Genomic DNA, 20,338 nt, shown 5'->3' with positions numbered 1-20,338 from the left:
CAATGGTGCCCCCTCTTACCACTGCTATTCAACTTGGTACTGGAAGCCCTGACCAGAGAAATTAGGCCAAGAAAATAAAAAGAAATAAAAATTTTCATATAAATTGAAAAGAAGTAAAATTTCTCTGCTGATGACAGCATCTTGTATACAGAAAATCCTAAAGACTCCACAAAAAAAAAAAAAAACTGTTAGAACTAATAAATTCAGTAAAGTTCAGTATACCAAATCCACATACAAAAATCAATTGTACTTACATACACTAACAGTGAACCATTTGAAAAAGAAAAAATAATTCTGTTTAGCATCAAAAACAATAAAATACTTAGGAATAAATTTAAAGAAGTGACAGATCTATACATCAAAAACTGTAAGACACTGATAAAAGAAAGTGAAGAAGGCACAAATAAGTGGAAAGTTATTTCATGTTCATGAATTGGAAGTCTTAATATTGCTAAAATGTTCATACTACTAAAAACCATCTATAGATTCAATGTAATTGTGATGGCATTTTTCATAGAAAGAAAAAAAGAAATCCTAAAATTTGCATGGAACCACAAAAGACCCTGAATAGCCAAAGCAGTCATGAGAAAGAAGAACAAAGGTGGAGACATCACGTTTCTTGATTTCAAACTATATCACAAACATACAGTAATCAGAACAGTAATGTTGGCATAAAAACAGACATATAGACCAATGAAACACAAACAAGAGCCCAGCAATAATCCCATGCATATACAGTTAACTAATATTAGACAAGGGAACCAAATGTAGAAAACAATATGGAGGTTCCTCAGAAAACCAGAGCTGAGGCATGGGGGAAACGAGGAGATACAGCCAAAGGGCACAAATGTTCAGTTACAAGATGAATGCGTTTCAGGAATCTAATGTATAGCACGGTGACTGCAGTTCACAGTACAGTGTTTTATATTTGAAACTTCCTATGAGATTCAGGTCTTTAATGTTCTCACCATAACAACAACAAAATGATTACTGAGTTGAATATGTTAACTAACCTTATTGCCATAGACATTTCACAATATATCCGAGCATCAAATTATCACATTGTACACCTTAAATTTACACAATGTTCAGTTCAGTTCAGTTCAGTCGCTCAGTCGTGTCCGACCCTTTGCGACCCCATGAATTACAGCACGCCAGGCCTCCCTGTCAATCACCAACTCCCGGAGTTCACTCAGACTCAGGTCCATCGAGTCGGTGATGCCATCCAGCCATCTCATCCTCTGTCGTCCCCTTCTCCTCCTGCCCCCCATCCCTCCCAGCATCAGAATCTTTTCCAATGAGTCAACTCTTCGCATGAGGTGGCCAAAGTACTGGAGTTTCAGCTTTAGCATCAGTCCTTCCAAAGAAATCCCAGGGCTGATCTCCTTCAGAATGGACTGGTGGATCTCCTTGCAGTCCAAGGGACTCTCAAGAGTCTTCTCCAACACCACAGTTCAAAAGCATCAATTCTTCGGCGCTCAGCTTTCTTCACAGTCCAACTCTCACATCCATACATGACCACTGGAAAAACCACAGCCTTGACTAGACGGACCTTTGTTGGCAAAGTAATGTCTCTGCTACACAATGTTACATGTCAGTAAAATTGGGGAGGAAAGAATAATGGGGTTTTTAATAAATTAAAATACAGAATTGAATGACCCTCATATGAATAGAGAATCAAGGGAGTAGGGTGATTTATTTCAACTACTGGAAAGAAGGAAGTAGGAAAGTTATAGATCAAGAAAGGCCAAGAGATTTCATCACTCCAGTCAATGGTAATCAACTATCCCTGGAGTACTCTGTTGAAAAGGATTATGGGACAATGGATAGCCTCAGTGAAAGAATAGCTAACATTTATTGAGTGCTATAGTTATAGAAACACTTATAAACACTTCATCATTTAGTCCTAACAAAAACCCTACCAGATAAGTGGTATTATTATACTCACTTTAGAGATAATAAGACTGAGACACAGTTAAGCAGTTTGTCCATGGTCACAGCCGGTAAGCGGCAGGGCCAGATTTGGAGACAAGCATTCTGACTCCAAAGTTTGAAGGTTTAATCCCTACAGAATACTGCATTCCTCAGTGGAAAAAGAGTTCTGATGAGTATGTCTGCCTGAAGGGGCCAGTAGTTGAGGCAGTACACAGGGATTGTCTTGAATACTTGAATGTGTTCCAACAGTGCTTAAGGATTTACCATCACTGTTCAAGATCTTCCAACACAGTCACCAGATTTAGCAAATAAAAATATAGAATTCCCAGTTAGATGTGAATTTAAGAAAAACAACAAATAATTTTTAGTATGTCTCAATTATTGCATGAGACATACTCAAAATTATTCATTGTTATCGGTCAAAATGTACACAGTTCCAAATTTATTTATAAAGTAAGTCATGATAATGTAATGTACAACACAGTGACTATAGTTAGTAATATTATATTGCATATTTGAAAGTTGCTAAGAGAGTAGATCTTTATGGTCCTTAGTACAAGAAAAAAATTGGGAATTATGTATGGCGACAGATACTAAAGAAACACTGTAATGATCATTTTACCACATATGCAAATAACAAATCATTTACATTGTATGCCTGAAACTAATATGTTATATGCCAGTTATACCTCTATTTAAAAAGGAAAAGATGAGAAAACATAAAAACAAAAGAAGTTGTAAATCAAAAGATTAAGAGATGTAGTTACATTTAAAACTTTTAATTTGATACATAAAAAATACATGCATACAAAAGAGAACTACCAAACAGACCATCAATATGACAAAGAAAAAACAGTGCAACATTAAAAATTAATAATATGAATGAAAGTTAAAACAAATAAAAAGAAATTATTCATTGTCTATCTGGAATTCAGATATAACTAGGCACCCTCTATTTCATCTGGAATTCCTATCCTGAAAGACAAGAGGATAGCAAACCACTTACTTCAGTCTTACCTTAAGCAAACAAACATTTTTTTTTTTTTGCACAATGGCAGAGTTGAATGTTGGGATGAAGACTGTATGGCCCACGAAGTCTAAGAGATTAACCATCTGGCTGTTTACAGAAAAAGTCTGCCAAGCCCTGCTTTAGCCAGTTTCTCATTCATTATGTGTAATAAACAAGTTGCAGTTGGCAGTGTGCCAAAGTGTAATTCTAAAGCACTAAATTGGCCCTTGTGTCTCTCCCTGCTCCACAACTAGCCTCTTGAATGATGTTTTGACCCAGCTGTCATCAGAGTTGATGGCCTGTTTTGCAAAGTTTGAACCTAGAACCTCAAATGCTTTTTCTTGAGGAGCCACAATCCAAAAACCTGCCCCTGTGTTTGTTTAGAAAAGACAGGTACAACTGAGCAACTAGAACAAGGTTCATCTTGATGAACTGCCCCTCCACCAGCCGAAACCCTTCCCTCCAGATCCTTCTTTCCTTGCCAACGAGAGCCCCTGACTAGCAAAACCATTTGATTCTTCTTTATTGTTTTCAGAGACATGGGCCCTCAAACACATTGTACCACTTGGTCAGGGATGTCAAAAAGGTAAGAACCCTCTGGACTGCAGGTCGGAGGCTCTGTCTTGACTGCTTCCTGTGATTAGAAAGTGCCTGTTTTGCATGAGCTGCCGGAGTATTCCTGTCCCTGTCAGAACCCCCTCATTTCTGGACATGGTGTGCGCGTTTGTCTTTTAACTCTGAGACATCTCTGCTTCTGATGCAGCTGCAGTTTTATTGCCAGTCTCTGTGATTTTAGATGCTTTCATTGGACATAATGCTTTGGGATAGTGGAACTCTAGGCTTTCCCCCATGCTGTGTGGATTTATGCCATTACCTGTATTTTCCCATGTGCTCCTCACGTTTGGGGAGCTCATTTCCATGCCATCCAACCGACCATGAAAGGCTTATTTATTTATTAGCTCCTGATACAGTGTATCACTGCCACTTCTTAGTATGACACAGAGCATAAGCATAGCTCAAAAAGTCTCAGAAAAACAGAGACTACAACACAAATATACATTCCATTCTGTTAACACTTTATTTTCTCTAATATATTTTTTCACATTCATCATCCAGTTTGATGGGGGTGGGGGAAAGTCAATTGGTTTGGGTCTAGTAGGTTTATTCCCAATTTAGAAATGAGGTTGAAACACAAGGAGGTGAGAACTATTTTGAGTGGTTAGTAAGGAGCTACAATTAGAACTCAAATCCTTTAATAATCATTATTATTATTATTAATTGGAGAAGGAAATGGCAACCCACTCCAGTACTCTTGCCTGGAAAATCCCATGGATGGAGAAGCCTGATAGGCTATAGTCCATGGTGTCGCAAAGAGTCGGGCAAAGTAAAATGGTACCTAAGGTTTAGTGATGACTAAGTGTGTGACATTAATCTGAGCTTTCTATGTGTCTTATCTTACTTCATCTTCACAAAAATTATATGAAAGTAATTATTTTACTATTATTATTTTTATTATATAGTGTTATCCCCATTTATAGATGAAAAAAATGAGGCATAGGGAGGTTACATTTAATCCTAACCAGGTGGTTGTTCTTTTGCCCTGTACAAACTCTTTCCAAGGGAGCTTCAATTCTGAACCCTTGGCCGAGTTCCCAGAAATGACGTTTCATTCCAAAAGTTAAAAATAGGCGGTGGGACTTCCCCTACCCCATATACATGCACAGACGCGCACACACACGTATACCCACCTACCAGTTGGTCACAATTCTTTGCCAAGTCCATAGGACATACTCAGAAAAATCTATAAAGTGAGGTTAAAAAATAAGAGTACCACTCCTTCATCTCATAGGAAGTCATAAACTAGAACTACCCTTTAGGTGTCCTGTAGTCACTTACTAATTTTTCCTTTGAAAGGCCAAGCAAAGGCCCTGGGGCTACTTATAATATACTACTAACCAGTTGGACTTTGCTGGTAATGAGTAAAGGGTACAAAAAGCCTTCTTCTGATGGCCCTTAGAAACTTTCCTCTCACCTCCACACAATCCTACTGAAAAATTTCCCATCTGTGCGAGTGAGTGAAGCCTGTAGTTCCTTCAAAGCAAGGGAAATAGAGGCTGTGCCATCTGTACATTTTACCAAGATCACACCTTTCCATGGCTTGCCCCATTTCAAGCCATAAGCGTACCTGTCCTCAACAAACCCATTTCTCTTTTCCTCAAGTCTTCCTATTTAGTTTAATTTATCTTGGCTTAAAATTGCCTGGAAACTAAACAGAGGGAAGTATCTCAGAAGATATGGTGTACACACCCAGCATGTATTCTTTGTCAAGGTACTTGTTGCTCATGCTCAATAAAATGTTTTAGTTTTTCTGAAATTATAAAACGTAAAATATCCCCCTTAGCTTACTCTAGTCTGTGTCCTGAAGGAATTATGAGGCTCTCTGAAGAGACAGCTGTGCATTAGTCCTTCTGTCCCAGTCACTGGCCAGTCCAGGCCTTCAGAGTTGCTCATGTGCCTCCATCGCCCAGTTTCTCAGTGTCTTGCTTGATTTTCAGAGATTTTTACAGTTAGGTTCTACTGAATCTAAATGATCAAAACCTATCCTAATAGGTTCTCTTCCTCTTTCTTTTTTCTGAAACCCTATTAACTGCCTCTTATATTTGCTTACATTTAGTAGAAGACATGTAGAGTGTTTAATTTTAAAGTATGGTTTTATTTAACTTCTTAGCTAAAGGTGTACCTCAAAAATAATATAAACTCACTAGAAAGGACAGGATGATAAGAATTTGGGAGGAAGGACTATCAGTTAAGAGCAGTTTTATTTCTCTTTCAAATGTGATCCTAATACCAGAGCAAGAATATAGTTATATAAGGATTCGTTTATTTACTAATTTAGTAATGGGGAAAAAATGATAACAGATCACTCAGGATAGTACTGAACTTACTTAGGAACAATTTTTCTTGAGAAAAAGAGACTGCCAGTGTGGCTGGGAGAAATGAAAGCCTTTGTCTAGTTTCTTCTCTTGGGAAGAAATAGGGGCAGGAAATGCAGACTCCATTTATTTCTATGATAAAGGTGAGTGTCTGACTACTGGAGAGCAAGAATCACAACGGTAGTCAAAGGAGCTGGCAGTGTCTACATTCTATGGGTGAAAGGAGCTAAAAATGAGGTTTTTCTGTTTGTGTTTTTTTTAAGAAGTGAATGAGAAAGAAATTAATATTGGTGCACATCTTCTTCAGAAGGTTTCAGATGACTTCCAGAAATGTATGCCAATAAGATATGCAAAATCTACAAAGACGAGGTTTAAAATGCTAAGAAAATCTTGATCAGTTCAAACAATTTTCAAAATTAAGGATCATAATAATTAGCATATGCGTGTGCTTTACAATTATAGGACTTTATGTACATATTAGTTGATTTAATCTATTAGGACAAAAAATTAATCAGTGATAAGTACAAAATGAATGCTGTTCAAAAGTTAGAAACACAGCCCAGATCTTACACATAATGTTTGATAATCTGTCTATTAAATGTAAATAACACTTATGAACCCAGAGAATACATTTAGGAATTATCATATCATCACTAAGTTAACCAGGATATCTCCAAGTCCAAGTATCCTTTGAAATCAACAGAATTGAATGTGGCGAATTTGAAGCTAGTTGCAAAATCTCAAATTACTTCTATCAAGAGAGCAATCTAAGAGTAGTGAAATAGAGTTAGTATTCCACATCAACCAGAAATTTAAAATGATACCAGCCAACCCAGTTCCCTGAGCCATTTTTGTGCATAATCCATTGGATGTGTCAATGCTTTCATATTAAACCAGAGTGGCCTGAGTCTGTCTGCTTTTCCATGAAATCTAACTTGCATTTTAGTAGCTGTCTGCTCAATTTGTGCCTCTGTATGTTTTAAAGGTAGTTTTTCTTTCTTAAATTAAATGTACTAATACTTCAGATTACCTGAATTATCCCTCCCCATAAAGAAGGGTGATATTTGAACATTATATAGGAAGAGAGGTGAAATTGTGATAATAAAATTCATCTACATGGGAATCAAGACCCAGCGCTTTGCAGGATTTTAAAGCAAAAGCATTTCAGACACACTGTGGTAAAGAAAGGACGTTTTCATAACTCCATCTGCTAAATTTATGCAAATTTACCAAAGCATTCTTAATTTTTAAAAGAACGGTTGCCCAGTCTACTGCCATGCCACACATTGAGGGAGTGTCCTCTTTTCCCATGAATTTTCACCAGGATGGTCTTTTCCCCATTCTCCCTTAGTAAAGCTGACAAGCAGCTATCATTTTATACCTTGCATATATCAGAAGGAAACAGTCTTCTTTGAAGGCTTGTTATGAGTTTCAAAGAAAAAAAGTTTCCTAAACAGCTGAAATCTGATAGTGATATCATAATTGACATCTGAAAAGCAGAGTGCATTTATAAAAGCATATCTAATAAATGAATTCAAATTATTCTTTTAATTAAAAGACATCCTTAGGCATGGCACGGATTAAAATTTAGCTTCAGAGTCGTGGCTCATGGCATGAAAAAAGACAACATTTTCAAGTTGTCAAATTTACCTATCCATGAATCAAAACCTCTCTATTTTACTCTCTGGATCAAATTATTTGAATCCCGTGGCTTGCTATGTGTTGTTAAGGCATGAAATGGGAAATAAGTGTTCAGGTTTTACCAGTTATCAAAGTAATTACCATAAAGGGGGAGCAAGGAATAACAGAAACAGCAGGTAGAATGAATATTACTCCAGTATATCGACTTCCTGTTTGAAAAGGAACCGAGCAAAGGAAGACTCCTCCAGAGGTTTTTGGACATTACCTGTGGAATACAAGGTGGCATTTTTTCTTTTTTTCAAAAAGGAAGTGGATGTTATGAGTACAACCGCATCCCTACGTAACCATTTACCCTCCCTTTTCTCTAAGCCTCTATCTCTACTAACCAAATTCCAGGGATTATTGGAAACTGCCTCAACTCTGCAAGCTCTGGACAGGTCTTTGCCCAGTGACCTGGCAGCAGAGATATAAGAGCAGCCTGCCAGGTAGTCATCAAACAACTGAACCTTTAGAAATAGAACCTTGAAGGAACTGTGTCCACATTGCCTGTTTTCAGAGCACAAACTGAACGAAGTACAGAGAGACCCCTCATTGCCTTGGGTTAGGTGACCATCGCCTTCTTGCGGTCAAACAGAATTCAGGCTAGTTCCTTTCAGGCCATCACTCAAAGCTCAGTAACCCAGAATAGTCACAGAATCTTTTCTCCTGCTTCAGACCAGACTATACGAAAATCACTCTGAAATAATCAAGCTTTATATAAGAAGTCTTTAGGAAAAGTATATTCCATCACCTATTTTGGTAGTAAGTAAACCTATCAGCCCTGTATGAATTTGCATAAAATTCTGCAAAAATCACCAATGTTTATAGAACATTTGCAAAACAACGTTGCCCCTTAAAATTTTTTATTTATTTTGAATTTTACTATTATCTCTTTCCTGACAACCCACTCTTAAATCTCAAAAGCGTAAATATCATCATTCAATATTGGTCTTCAGGCAATATTGAGTCTTGTTCTTAGAATTCAAACTGATGTTCACACATGGTTTCTCAAAAGAAAATATATAGGTAGTAGGCTCACTATTACTCACATTTTAAATTTAGAAAATTGTTACAAAGTTTAAAAATAGGCACAAATTCATAGACTCACTATGATTGTTGTTCAGTCGCATTACAGTAAACCTTTGTTGTGGTGGGGCGGGGGTGGCGGGAGGTCCTGAAACCGGGCACTTGGGCATTACAGACCATAAAGCACATGGAGTTCAGCCTCTTTTACTGGGAAGAAAACTGAGGCCTTGAGGGAAAGTGGATGATTTGTGAAGGATGGACAGAATTCAGAGCAGTTGACACGCAGCCAGTGCTCTTTCCCCTGCCAGCCTCACAGTGCCAAGGAAAAAAGCACAGATGGGGTGAGCCTCCTCTGCAAGTCACCCTTGTAGCAGCCAAATGCACAGGAGATGAGGCTGACCCACACATGCCCAAAGCAGCTCTGGGGCTGCTAATAATAGCCTCGCATGACTGTCCAGTAAGAGCCAGACAATATGGAAACTGCAATCTTGTTAACCTGCCCAAAATAATGGATAAAAAAGGTTGCACAGGTAACATCCTTAAATTCAGTTTAGCACTTATGGAAAGGACAATACATGAAAAGTTACTATCTTAAATCTTTCCCTAAGTTCTGTTTTAAAGGAACCGGATGATTTGGTCTTTCTTGATAGCCTGAGGATAGCTAGAGCTTTCCCACCCAGGAATGACTGGGTGGGAATGTTACTGAGAATATAATACTGAAGAACCCCAAATTGAGACTTGATCCCAAATACATTGATTAATTTCAATGTTTTACTTATTCACGTTTTTACCCCTCCTCCCCAAAAATATCTTGAATGCCTACCATACACCAGGCATTGGGAATGTGAAGATAAATAAGACAATTAAAAGTAGGAAGTTATAAGTTTGATGGTAGGATACAGTTGGCCACCTCTGATTCTGAATCCCTTTCAGATGATTGCTCTTGCCCATAGGAAAGCTCAGTAAGGATAACTGAGACCCGCCTTCATAAGCTAATTCCCTAGTGACAATGATTATCTTCGTACACTTTGAATTTCCCAATGCTGCTATGTAACCGCATCTGAACTTTATGTAGTAGACTCAGAATCACCCGGGCAGCTCATAAAGCGCATGCATCTCATACTTGAAGCAAGACAGGGTCCAGACCTTTGCAGTGTCACCGCATTCGCCAGGTGGCTCAGATGCCACAAGGCTAGAAAACCACCACTACTGGTATGAGCCATTTCCATGAAGCAGCAGGAACTTCACATAGCATCCTGAATGCACCCTCCATTAAAGACAAATCCCAAAGTGGATGCGGTCTTCCGGCCCCTCCAAAATAAATCTGAGAATACAGTGTGCCAGGCTCCCTACACATGGGGCACCTCTACCATTCATGGTACAGAGCACACTTCTGCACCAGGGAACTAAACCTTTCAGATAGTGAGATTTGATCAGCTGTACCCTTTGGAACTCACTGTGAGCTCAGCATTTCCCACAAACAGCGAATTCTTCCATCACCTAACAAAGCAAAGATTTTCCTCAGGCTACACAGAGGTCCCTTTTGAAGTAGAAACCAATAATGAGGAGATAATAATAACTCTTCTGTTTTTGCACCTATATGTATAACATTAAACTTACACTGTCGCTCTAGATCTTTAAGAAGCACTATTCTCTGAAAGAAAATATGAAAAACCTCTTTAATTTTGGAGAAATAAATATTCTATTGATAAAACTTCTCTTATTTCACCCTTCTTTCTTCTTTAAACAGAAGTGATGTTCATAAAAGTCTTTGTCATAACATCCATCATGCTCCCCTTTTATTAAAAAGGTGCCAATTTTTAAAAAATTGTTAATAGAAGTTTTGTATAAAGGATATTCAAGCTCTCAGCATATTTCACCTGATGCAGTCCCTGGTAATAACAACTACTTTCTGGAAGGAGTCTTCACTTAGTGAGTGTGAAGAAATAAATGATCAGCAAGAGGCCAGTAACAGGCCTGGGTCCGAGGCAGAGCAGTGAAGGGGTCTGGGGGAGCATCTGGGAACCTAGTTCCTTAGTGGCTGGGAGTGGTAGAATTTGCCATTTGTGTTTCTTTCTGCTACACTGGTGTTTTTTTCTCCCCAGCTGAAGACTTGAATAAATATTTTGATTTTCTGTTATTGCCGACGATTACTGCATCTTCTTATTTAACTTATGTCTTCTTTCCAAGCGAGAATATCCAGGTTTCGGTTGGATCTATTTTAAGGTGAATTGATTAACCAGCATAATAATACATTAATATGTTTCTTTTTAATTATTATTATTATTTTAGTCTAAAATAGTTACAGAACACACGGAGTAGAATCCCTAGTAAACCCCCTTGTCTCTTGGATGTGTGTGTGTGCCATTCTTCCCTGGTAGGGGAACCTGCCCCCAGACTACAGAATCAGCCTGATCGATATTGGCCTGGTGATCGAGTACCTGATGGGAGGGGCTTATCGCTGCAACTACACGCGCAAGCGCTTCCGGACGCTCTACCACAATCTCTTTGGCCCAAAAAGGGTGAGGCTGGCTCCAATTCCATTTCCTGGCTTCTGGGGAGGTCTAGGATGCAGTAGATTTGGAGTGTGGCTGCTTCCTTGTCTGCAAGGGGGAAATCAGATAAGAAGGCAGCTGTCCTGCCTCTTCTTCCCTCTGCCATCAAATCTGTTTAAAAAATAAAAAAAATGTACTGAGTGTTACACTCTTTCTTTTTCTCACTAGATCCAATTCAAATCAGAAACTGGCATTGAAAGTGAACTTTTTTAGCTTTTATACATGCTGTGAATTGAGATGACATGCTCAACTTCTAAATAAGTCTTTTGGTACATTAAAAAAAAAAGTAGTTTTTTCATTTAAAAAAGTAAACCTTAATGATTGGAGAATAGTAATTATATTCAAATAATCAGACAGTAAAGAATCCATCTGCAGTGTGGGAGACCTGGACTCGATCCCTGGGTTGAGAAGATCCCCTGGAGCGGGGCACAGCAATCCACTCCACTATTCTTGCCTGGAGAATCCCCATGGACAGAGGAGCCTGGCAGGCTACAGTCCACGGGGTCACAAAGAGTCGGATACAACTGAGTGACTAAGCACAGCACACAGCACAATCTTATCTACTTTATCAGCGTTCAAGATTTTTGGTCTTGGGATCTATCCATACCTTTACAATTATTGAGGACTCCCCCCAGCAGTTTTTATCTATGTGAGTTCTATTTAGCTCTATAATTTGCTGAGACGCCGTCCCTTCCACCTTGGTCTGCACGTGTTGTGCACATTCCCAGTGTGACCAGCGGTGCTGCTGTGTGTGCTTACACTTACCATGCCACTGAGTGCCCTTTGACCTCAACAAATGTCCCTCTGGCCCCATTCACCCTTGCTCTACTGGTCAGCAGCAAAGAGAGATAGCCAGCATGAATCATCTCAACATATTATATTTCTGAATAATACCCCAAGTCTCCATATTACAGCGGTCTTTCAGAGGTTTGAGGAACACCTCATCATTTGATTGAAAGTCTCATTGTTCACTCAAGTGCTTGATGTCTAGAAGATGTCGACCAACCAGGATGGTTTTAGAAAGATGGAAAAAATCTTGGTTTATAAAAGAGATTATAAACCTGCAGGGTCTACCCTTTAGGCAATCTCATTATACCTCTCTAGTTTCCTAATTTTCTGTAATTCACCAAAGTCACTAAATTTGTAATTCTCTTAGAATTTCCATAAAGAGCTTCCCCTGTGGTGTTTTATTTAGTGAAATGAATAAATGCTATACAGTACAATAGATTTGTTCCATTACCTGTTTAAGATACATTAGGATTCTTTTCTTACCTCTATAAAGAAAGATCTAACTTTGTGCATAAAATTTTTTTAACAGCCCAAAGCCTTGAAACTGTTGGGAATGGAGGTAAGTGTTTGTTCAAATTATTAGTGCCAATTTTTTATTCTCTTTATTAGAAGTTTTAAATATATATATGTTCATTCCAGTGGTAGGACTTAGTACATGATTCTAAAATAAGGAAGTTACATTTTTCCCAGTGACAAGGGGGTAGGTCACAGTAGGTTTGAAAATTCTATCATGAGGTTATATTAGCATTGCAAACAAAAATAAATCATATTTGAAATACTAACTTGAAAACCAAGAAAGCATATAGGTTCCAGTAAGTGAAATCTACTCATGGGTGCTTACAAATGGCAACAGACCCAAAGGCCAGAAATTCTTCACAAATGCATCTAATGAAGTATGCAGAAACTCGAGACAGAGTATCTGTCTCCCATCTTCTGTTCATGTGGTTATTATCCTATATCCAATTGCAAGTATAGGATGTCCTTGTCCTTTCAGCAGAAAGGGTAATGCTGTCCATCACGAGGTAAAAATGACCCTACGTGTAGAGGAAAAGAATAGATGAAAGTTTTGTTTTGTCTTTTAAAAAGTCCATTGACATTGTTTAAAATTAAAGTCTAACACTGACATGTTCTCATAGGACTGTGCTTCTGCATTTATTATAGCTTGTTTTAAAGTTAGGCATGCATGAACTTGTGAGTTCTTTTAGAATAGAAGCTAGGATAGTTCATTTCTTTCTGTATCTATCCCAGGGCTGGGCTAGTAGCAGATACACAGGAACTATTTACTGAATTGATTGGATTCATTTCTAACTTCATCTCTATGCTTTTTCCCTGAAATTACAGGATGATGTTCCCTTGAGGCGAGGAAGAAAGACAACCAAGAAGCGTGAAGAAGAGGTGGACATTGACTTGGATGACCCTGAGATCAACCACTTCCCTTTCCCTTTTCATGAACTGATGGTGTGGGCCGTCCTGATGAAGCGGCAGAAGATGGCCCTGTTCTTCTGGCAGCATGGCGAGGAGGCCATGGCCAAGGCCCTGGTGGCCTGTAAGCTCTGCAAAGCCATGGCCCACGAGGCTTCTGAGAACGACATGGTAGATGACATCTCTCAGGAGCTGAACCACAACTCCAGGTTGGACAGTCCCGCAAATGGGGTGGTCAGGGGAAGAGAAGGGAAGATGGGCCCCAAATACTGGTTGTCTGAGCTACCCAGTACTTTAAGAGGAGGCAGTATCAACCCAATGGTGCACACAGAAGATGGACACAGACAGTTAACATCTGTGGTACACAGTGCTAGATACAGAGGTACACACAGATGCATAGATTTCATTTCATCCTCTCAACTGCCCCAAGAGGTAAGTCCCCTTAAAATACATACTTTACACCTACAGAAAATGAGACTGAGAATTTATGTAACTCGCCCAAGATCACACACTTGTGGTTAACAAGGCTTAACTATGAACTGAGGTCTGTTGCATTTAAGAAGATACACTGTACTCTGATTTGTGGATCTGCCTCACCCATCCGTATGCCTTGAATCTGGGGCCCTGAGTGCAGGGATCATGACTAATTTGACTTACACCCCCATTTCTAAACTCCATATCTGGCACACAGTAGATGCTTAATGGTGTTGGCTGGGTGAATGAATGAATAGACTAGACCCCATAAGGAACAACTAAACCACACATGGCTTGGTCATTGGGTTGCCACTTTCATCATCTAAGTCTCCAAGATCGCCAAAAGACAGCTCCTTATGCTCTCTCTTTCAGGGACTTTGGCCAGCTGGCCGTGGAGCTCCTGGACCAGTCCTACAAGCAGGATGAGCAGCTGGCCATGAAACTGCTGACGTATGAACTGAAGAACTGGAGCAATGCCACGTGCCTGCAGCTTGCGGTAGCTGCCAAGCACCGTGACTTCATCGCGCACACGTGCAGCCAGATGTTGCTCACAGACATGTGGATGGGTCGGCTCCGGATGCGCAAGAACTCAGGCCTCAAGGTCAGTGCTCCCAGAAGGCTCTGTCGGCTATGAGGCCCAGGGGTTAGTGGGAGTTTTCCAAGCCAAATCTGCAGTGGTAGTAGGTGTCCTCTTAACTCAGGAGGGGACTTCTAAGCCCCACCTATGCATCAGAATCTTCTGTATAATTGGGCTTTTGTAAAGTATGGAAATGAGGGCCAACCCCAAATTCTGCTAAATCAGAACATCTAGGTAGGACTTCCTGCCAGTCCAGTGGTTAGGACTCCATGCTTCCACTGCAGAGGGCACAGGTTTGATCCCTTGTTGGAAAACTAAGATCCCACCTGCCGTGTGGCCAGACCAAGAGGAAAAAACAAAAAAAAAGAGCCTCTAGAGATGTTATGCATAGACAGTAATATTTCTCAGAAGACCCACAGGTGACAATCACACACTGGTACCATAGAAGGTACCATTTACTCTGTCACAAGCCATGCTACACCAGGAGACACTTACCTGGACAACCTTTTACCTCCATGCAAGCCTGAACACCTTGGCTCTCCCTTGGCACCATGTCATAAAGAGACACTGGCTCCTATCAGCTAAATTTAAGAAATTTTTTAAATGAAATAAAAATGAGATAGATTTATATGTAAAGATGCTGCCAGATAATCCTGATCTATTCTTCAGTGAAGAAAAACAAGTTGCAGACCAATATGTAGCCTGAGACCATATTTTGTTGTTTTTTAAAGTGCATGTACATGTATAGTTCTATCCATATAACTTCATATTTTAAAAAAACAAAAAGGATACACAGCAAACTTTTTGTAGTGCTTATTCCTGGGGTTGAAAATACAAGAAATAGGATAATCAATGGCTTTTGATTTTTTTATGTTTTCTTCTGTGTTTTACAAGGAAAACATTAAACTGAAAGAGTTTTTTAAAAGACAAAATGGGGAAAGGAGGAGATTGAAAGAATGTTTAAAATGCTTTATTTGTTTAGTTTGTAGCTGTTGCAACTGAAACCAGCCAGGCTTATATTTACCTAGAACAACCTGATCTAGGTGACTCTGAGGTCAGCCCAAAACAAAAGGGCCACCAAACCAGAGCAATCTGCTGACACCACCCTGATAGAACCAGCACCTCTCCCCCACCCCACCCTGTCTGTGGGATCTTGGCCCAGAGTCACAGAAGGGTTCCATGAAGTGGGTCATGGGCATTCCAGCACCACACTACAAACAATGCCAAAACTGGCTCTCAGCTCTGAGGACAGGGTGTCATGTCCCCTGAAGGCTGCCAGGCCTGCCATCTGAGCCTTCCCAGGCCTGCCAGGCACCCTGAGGCAGGGTCACCACTCTCCCCTTTCCCTTAGCTGCTCTCAAGTCCCTGGGCACTGAAGCACAGGCTGTCCTTGCCTCCTTACTTGAAAATCATTTTTACTTGCCCTTCATGACCTCTCTTAGCCCGTCATGTTGGTACACTTTCTTCAAGGAGGGTTGTACTCAGAAGCTTGTACATAAACCATTTTGGGATTGAGGGAAGAGATGGGAGAAGATTTAGGAAGCACAAATCAGGTGTCAGAAACTTGGTCCCGGGAAACAATGAGGTTCTGGATCTCTCATGTGCTTGGTAGTGAAACACAGTGCTGGGCCTCCTGGGGCGTGGTGCAGGGGGCTTCTCATAGTGATACAGAGCCCGTGTGTGTGTGTGTGTGTGTGTGTGTGTTACTGCTGGATAGTACGAAATGCTGAGGGATGCTAAAATGAATAACATGTTTTCTTAAACAGATTTTCTTGAGGTCAACTTAGGACAGTATTTTTTACAGAGATAACCAGATGATAGCTACATAATCAATTCCACTTGGCATATTAGTAAATAAACGCCAGTGGACATAAACATGAATTGATTTCACAGAGCTAAGTGCTATCACGCTACTAACTGGGAATCTGAATTTTTTCCTATATTTGCCTTGGGTAGGGTCTTTTTCCTCAGTTTCCTCTGTGCAAAGTAGGTGTTAATTGGGTAAGATGTATTTGAATAAGATGCTTTGTTTTGCCAAAATCAGACTGAGCTACTGTGAGTTAACAGCTCCCAGTCACGTGGGCAGAAAGAACTCTCTTAGCATGAATGGGCTTATTTATTCAGATATGCAGGTCCTCACTCTGGGCACACCCAACACTCCTACACCCACACATGCACACAAACACAGACCCCACACCCCAGGTGTTCTGATTCTAAGCAACCACCCTTATCTTAATCCTTTAAATGTGATTATTATTATTATCATTATTATTGCTTTAGGTAATTCTGGGAATTCTACTTCCTCCTTCAATTCTCAGCTTGGAGTTCAAGAACAAAGATGACATGCCCTATATGACTCAGGCCCAGGAAATCCACCTCCAAGAGAAGGAGCAAGAAGAACCAGAGAAGCCCACAAAGGAAAAAGATGAAGAGGACATGGAACTGACAGTAAGAAAAAACTATGCAGTTATTATAGGAGGGGAGAACCACTAACCCACCTCTCCTGTGGATATGACTTAAGACTTAGTAACTCTTGGGGTCACCTTCCCACCAGTTACTTCCATTTAAGTATTGAGAGCAGGGTATTATAAAAGTGTCTTCTCGAGGACTTCCTTGCTAGTTCAGTGACAGGTTCAATCCCTGATTAGGGAACTAAGATCCCACAAGCTGTGTGCTATGCGTCCTCTCCGCCCCCAGGAAAAGTGTCCTCTCTATGCTCAAGTAACTAAAGGGACTAATTCTAATCCTTTGGCCAGGATAAGTATCACTCAACAACCCAGTGAAATTCAAAAGCAAGACACTCTGAATTTTCCAACCAGGCGATACTTTATAAACAACCAGTGATGTGGCAGTCTTAGCACATGAAGAGGAAAGGGAATCTGATTTGGGAGCAGTCGGCTCCACTGAGCTGAAACTGTTGTACTGATCAGAAGCTAAGCCTTTATCTGTCTTCGAGGTCAGGCTCACAAATGCAGGACTAATTGAATTTTGAGGTTTGTATGGAAGGCTTTTATTAGCTCTTCCTGGTATAATTATAGAGCATGGATCCTTTGTTCTGTAGGGGGAATTGGGGGCAGCTGGGCATGGGACAGCTTCCCACAACTCTAACTGGAGAGCAGTGTGACTGCCACTGGATTGTATTCAAAGTCTAAAAATATCACAGGCTGTTAAAGGGACAAACAAGGCTTCAGAGCTTTGGTGACATAAGGCAACAACTCCTTAGAACTTCCTGGATATCCCCCAGCCTCCCCATCACTCTGACCAGTGACCGTGATGAGCCAGAAGAAGTTGTTTGGGGAGAAAATAAAAACTGGTTTTGCTCAGGTGACAAAAGGCCTTTGCATTATTATCCTCATAGGAACACCCTGTGAATTGTTTTTCCTCCAGATAAATGCCCTTTCCTTCCAGCAGGTTCTTCTTCAAGATCTATTCACAGGCACATGCCCAGCCCCAAGTACAACAGTGGATAAGCATCAGGCCACAGCTTTTCACTCACTGAGTTGAAGGCCAGTGTTTGCTTTCAGTTTCAGGATCCTTCTATAAATCAGTGGAGGCATCTGCTTCCCTCTATGTTAGGATCTAATGACTGTCTTCCTAAAGATCTGACCTTAATTTTGGCCTCTGAACCCCTTCAAGTATAGGAAATCATATTTTGATCATTAGCAGAAACATTGGTGGTAGTAATATCGAATCTTTATTAAATACTTCAGCAGAATCCTGCCCCATCACCTATTCACAGTAGGACCTCAGGCACAGTTTCTTAACCTCTGAGAATAATAACATTATTATTATTATTATTAATAGCTCACAGGTACATGTAAACAATGTGAAAAGCTTACATGTAACTAATGTATACTTGTGCCTATCATGAGATAAATGTTTGTTAATGTTGTTATAATGGTGTTAAATGCTTTACTTAACTCATGGAATCCTCAGAGCAAGTTCGCAAAGTAGGTACTACTGTTATACCATCTTACAGATGAGGAAGCTGAGATTCAAGATAGGTTAAGTGGCCCAAGGTTATCCACCTAATTAGTTCCAAATTAGTTTGACATGGCCTTGACTTTGGCGTACATCCTAGGAGGGCTCAAAGTAGGAAACTGGGAAGGTAGTCAGAAGCTAAGGCAGTATTCTTTCTGGTTGGGTCTCAAGGAGGAAAACAAAGAGGCAGCTCCCTCTCCTGCTCCGTTCAGAGTTTTGAGGATCTGATGTTTCAAGAAGCCACAGTGAAAGGTGCATCTCTGGACTGAAAGCAAATTTTGCTTCCCAGAGAATAGCGCCTGCTGTTGCCTACTGAGAACCCAAGTAGAAGATACCACAGTAGCATTAATGCCTGAGCTGATTCTCCACGGGCTAAAGCAGCAGGGAGAATGAAAGGAAGGAAGGGACTAATGGGCTGGCAAAATCAGAGTTGGACAGCACCTTTTTTTAATGTGGTGCTTCTTTAGACCCTAATGACAAGTTCTGTTACTGCTGGACCACTGGTCTCAGCTCACTCTGAACAGAATTGGAAAATGCAACTTGTTGACAACTCCACTCCCTTCATAGGACTGATATTTGAGCTTCTGTGTTAAACCGATGTATCCTCTCTTGGAATAGAACATTTTCCCTTGGCCCTTCCAAAGTTGTACATGAAATATCAGCATCAGTTTGCTTCAGTTTAATAGCCTTCAATAGCTTAGTTCACCTCAAAGGATCTTTCCCAGACTTGACATCTGTGTCCAGCCAGCACAGATTCTGAAATCCGTGTTGTGCAGTCTTGTCTGTATTCGACCCTGTTGCAATCTGCTTTAAGAAATGTAGCCAAAGGAAATGTTTGACTACTGGAAAAAGAAATCAACAAAATCAGCAAGTTAAGCTGCTTAGGCTGGAATTAATGAAATGCCAAAAGTGCTTTACTTAAACCATGAAGGACAAGCCTCTCAGAAATGCACTCACTTTGAAATATTTTTTAATATTTAAGGCAAAATAGATTGTCCTTTATTTTTGTTTTACCTGCCTTGCCAGGTAAGTGTCTTGAATTTTGCCTGATAAAGTCTCAATACATCCAGAGACCAAGGGCATTGTTGTAACTGTTGAAAAAGCCACTGTCCCTAGAGTTTACCCCAAGATGCTATTCTCTGAGATGCCTAAAACGCTCCAGGCTGCCTTTACTCTCATCTAAGTGTCTACCAAAATGTATTTTGACCCTGTATTTTTGAGCATATAAATAAACAGAAGTAGGATAATTGTGTTACATAGGTTATAAATTATAGAAGGAAAATATCATGTACCTTTAGAGTTTCTTGAGGTTAATGATCGATATTTGTAGAACCCTATTGCTGTCTAGTGTTTATCATGAAGATTGATTCAGCTCACTGATCAAAATAAACACTTAGATAGGTCATAGTATGGAGTCTAACTTATTCATTAGTTCAAGGTACTTTTCCAGCCAGAGGGTCAATAAAGGAATGGAAATTACCCTCTCCTGTAATTCTCTGGTTACAGGTAAATCATGTGTGATTGTTACATATTTAAGTAAAGTCAATACTTGAGGTAATGACAGAAATAGTTGAAACTAATATTTCATATTGTGGGTAAGGTGGTTTGAAGCCAGATCACCTATTGGTTGTCTCTGTTACCAACTTCAGGGTAAATTATTTTGGTGATTAGATCTTCAACTTTAAACCCTTATTCCTAGTACTTTTTCTTCTCCCAAGCCCTTGTCAGTCTCTGAGTAGTTGTAAGATTCTACCCTGTTCTCACACTTAATAAAAATTTCCTTTGCCAAACATTGTAGAACTAACCTTATTTAGAACAACATAGAAAGAATTAAAGCCAAGAAATATGGTATAATAGATCCCTAATATCACACTTTTTTCTGGTGAGAGATCCCAACTAAATCATTTCAGTCAAGAGAATCTGAGAAAGTCTTAGTTCACTTTAAAGACCAGCTAAT

General features: G+C 39.9%; 1 protein-coding gene across 1 annotated transcript in view; it reads left to right on the top strand.

The window, feature by feature from the left end:
- TRPM3 (transient receptor potential cation channel subfamily M member 3) overlaps positions 1 to 20,338 on the top strand; it is a 299,435-nt gene that overhangs the window by 197,082 nt on the left and 82,015 nt on the right. The window contains exons 11-16 of the mRNA XM_055578293.1: positions 3,480 to 3,530; positions 10,965 to 11,105; positions 12,457 to 12,486; positions 13,269 to 13,558; positions 14,196 to 14,424; positions 16,681 to 16,848. Of these exons, the coding sequence (XP_055434268.1) occupies positions 3,480 to 3,530; positions 10,965 to 11,105; positions 12,457 to 12,486; positions 13,269 to 13,558; positions 14,196 to 14,424; positions 16,681 to 16,848 (909 nt within the window). The remainder of the gene's footprint in view (positions 1 to 3,479; positions 3,531 to 10,964; positions 11,106 to 12,456; positions 12,487 to 13,268; positions 13,559 to 14,195; positions 14,425 to 16,680; positions 16,849 to 20,338) is intronic.

The sequence above is a fragment of the Bubalus kerabau genome, chromosome 4, assembly GCF_029407905.1.
Source record: "Bubalus kerabau isolate K-KA32 ecotype Philippines breed swamp buffalo chromosome 4, PCC_UOA_SB_1v2, whole genome shotgun sequence".
In the NCBI taxonomy this organism is placed as follows: domain Eukaryota; kingdom Metazoa; phylum Chordata; class Mammalia; order Artiodactyla; family Bovidae; genus Bubalus; species Bubalus kerabau.
The sequence above is the reverse complement of the archived record's forward strand: the minus strand, read 5'-3'. Positions and strand labels throughout refer to the sequence as shown.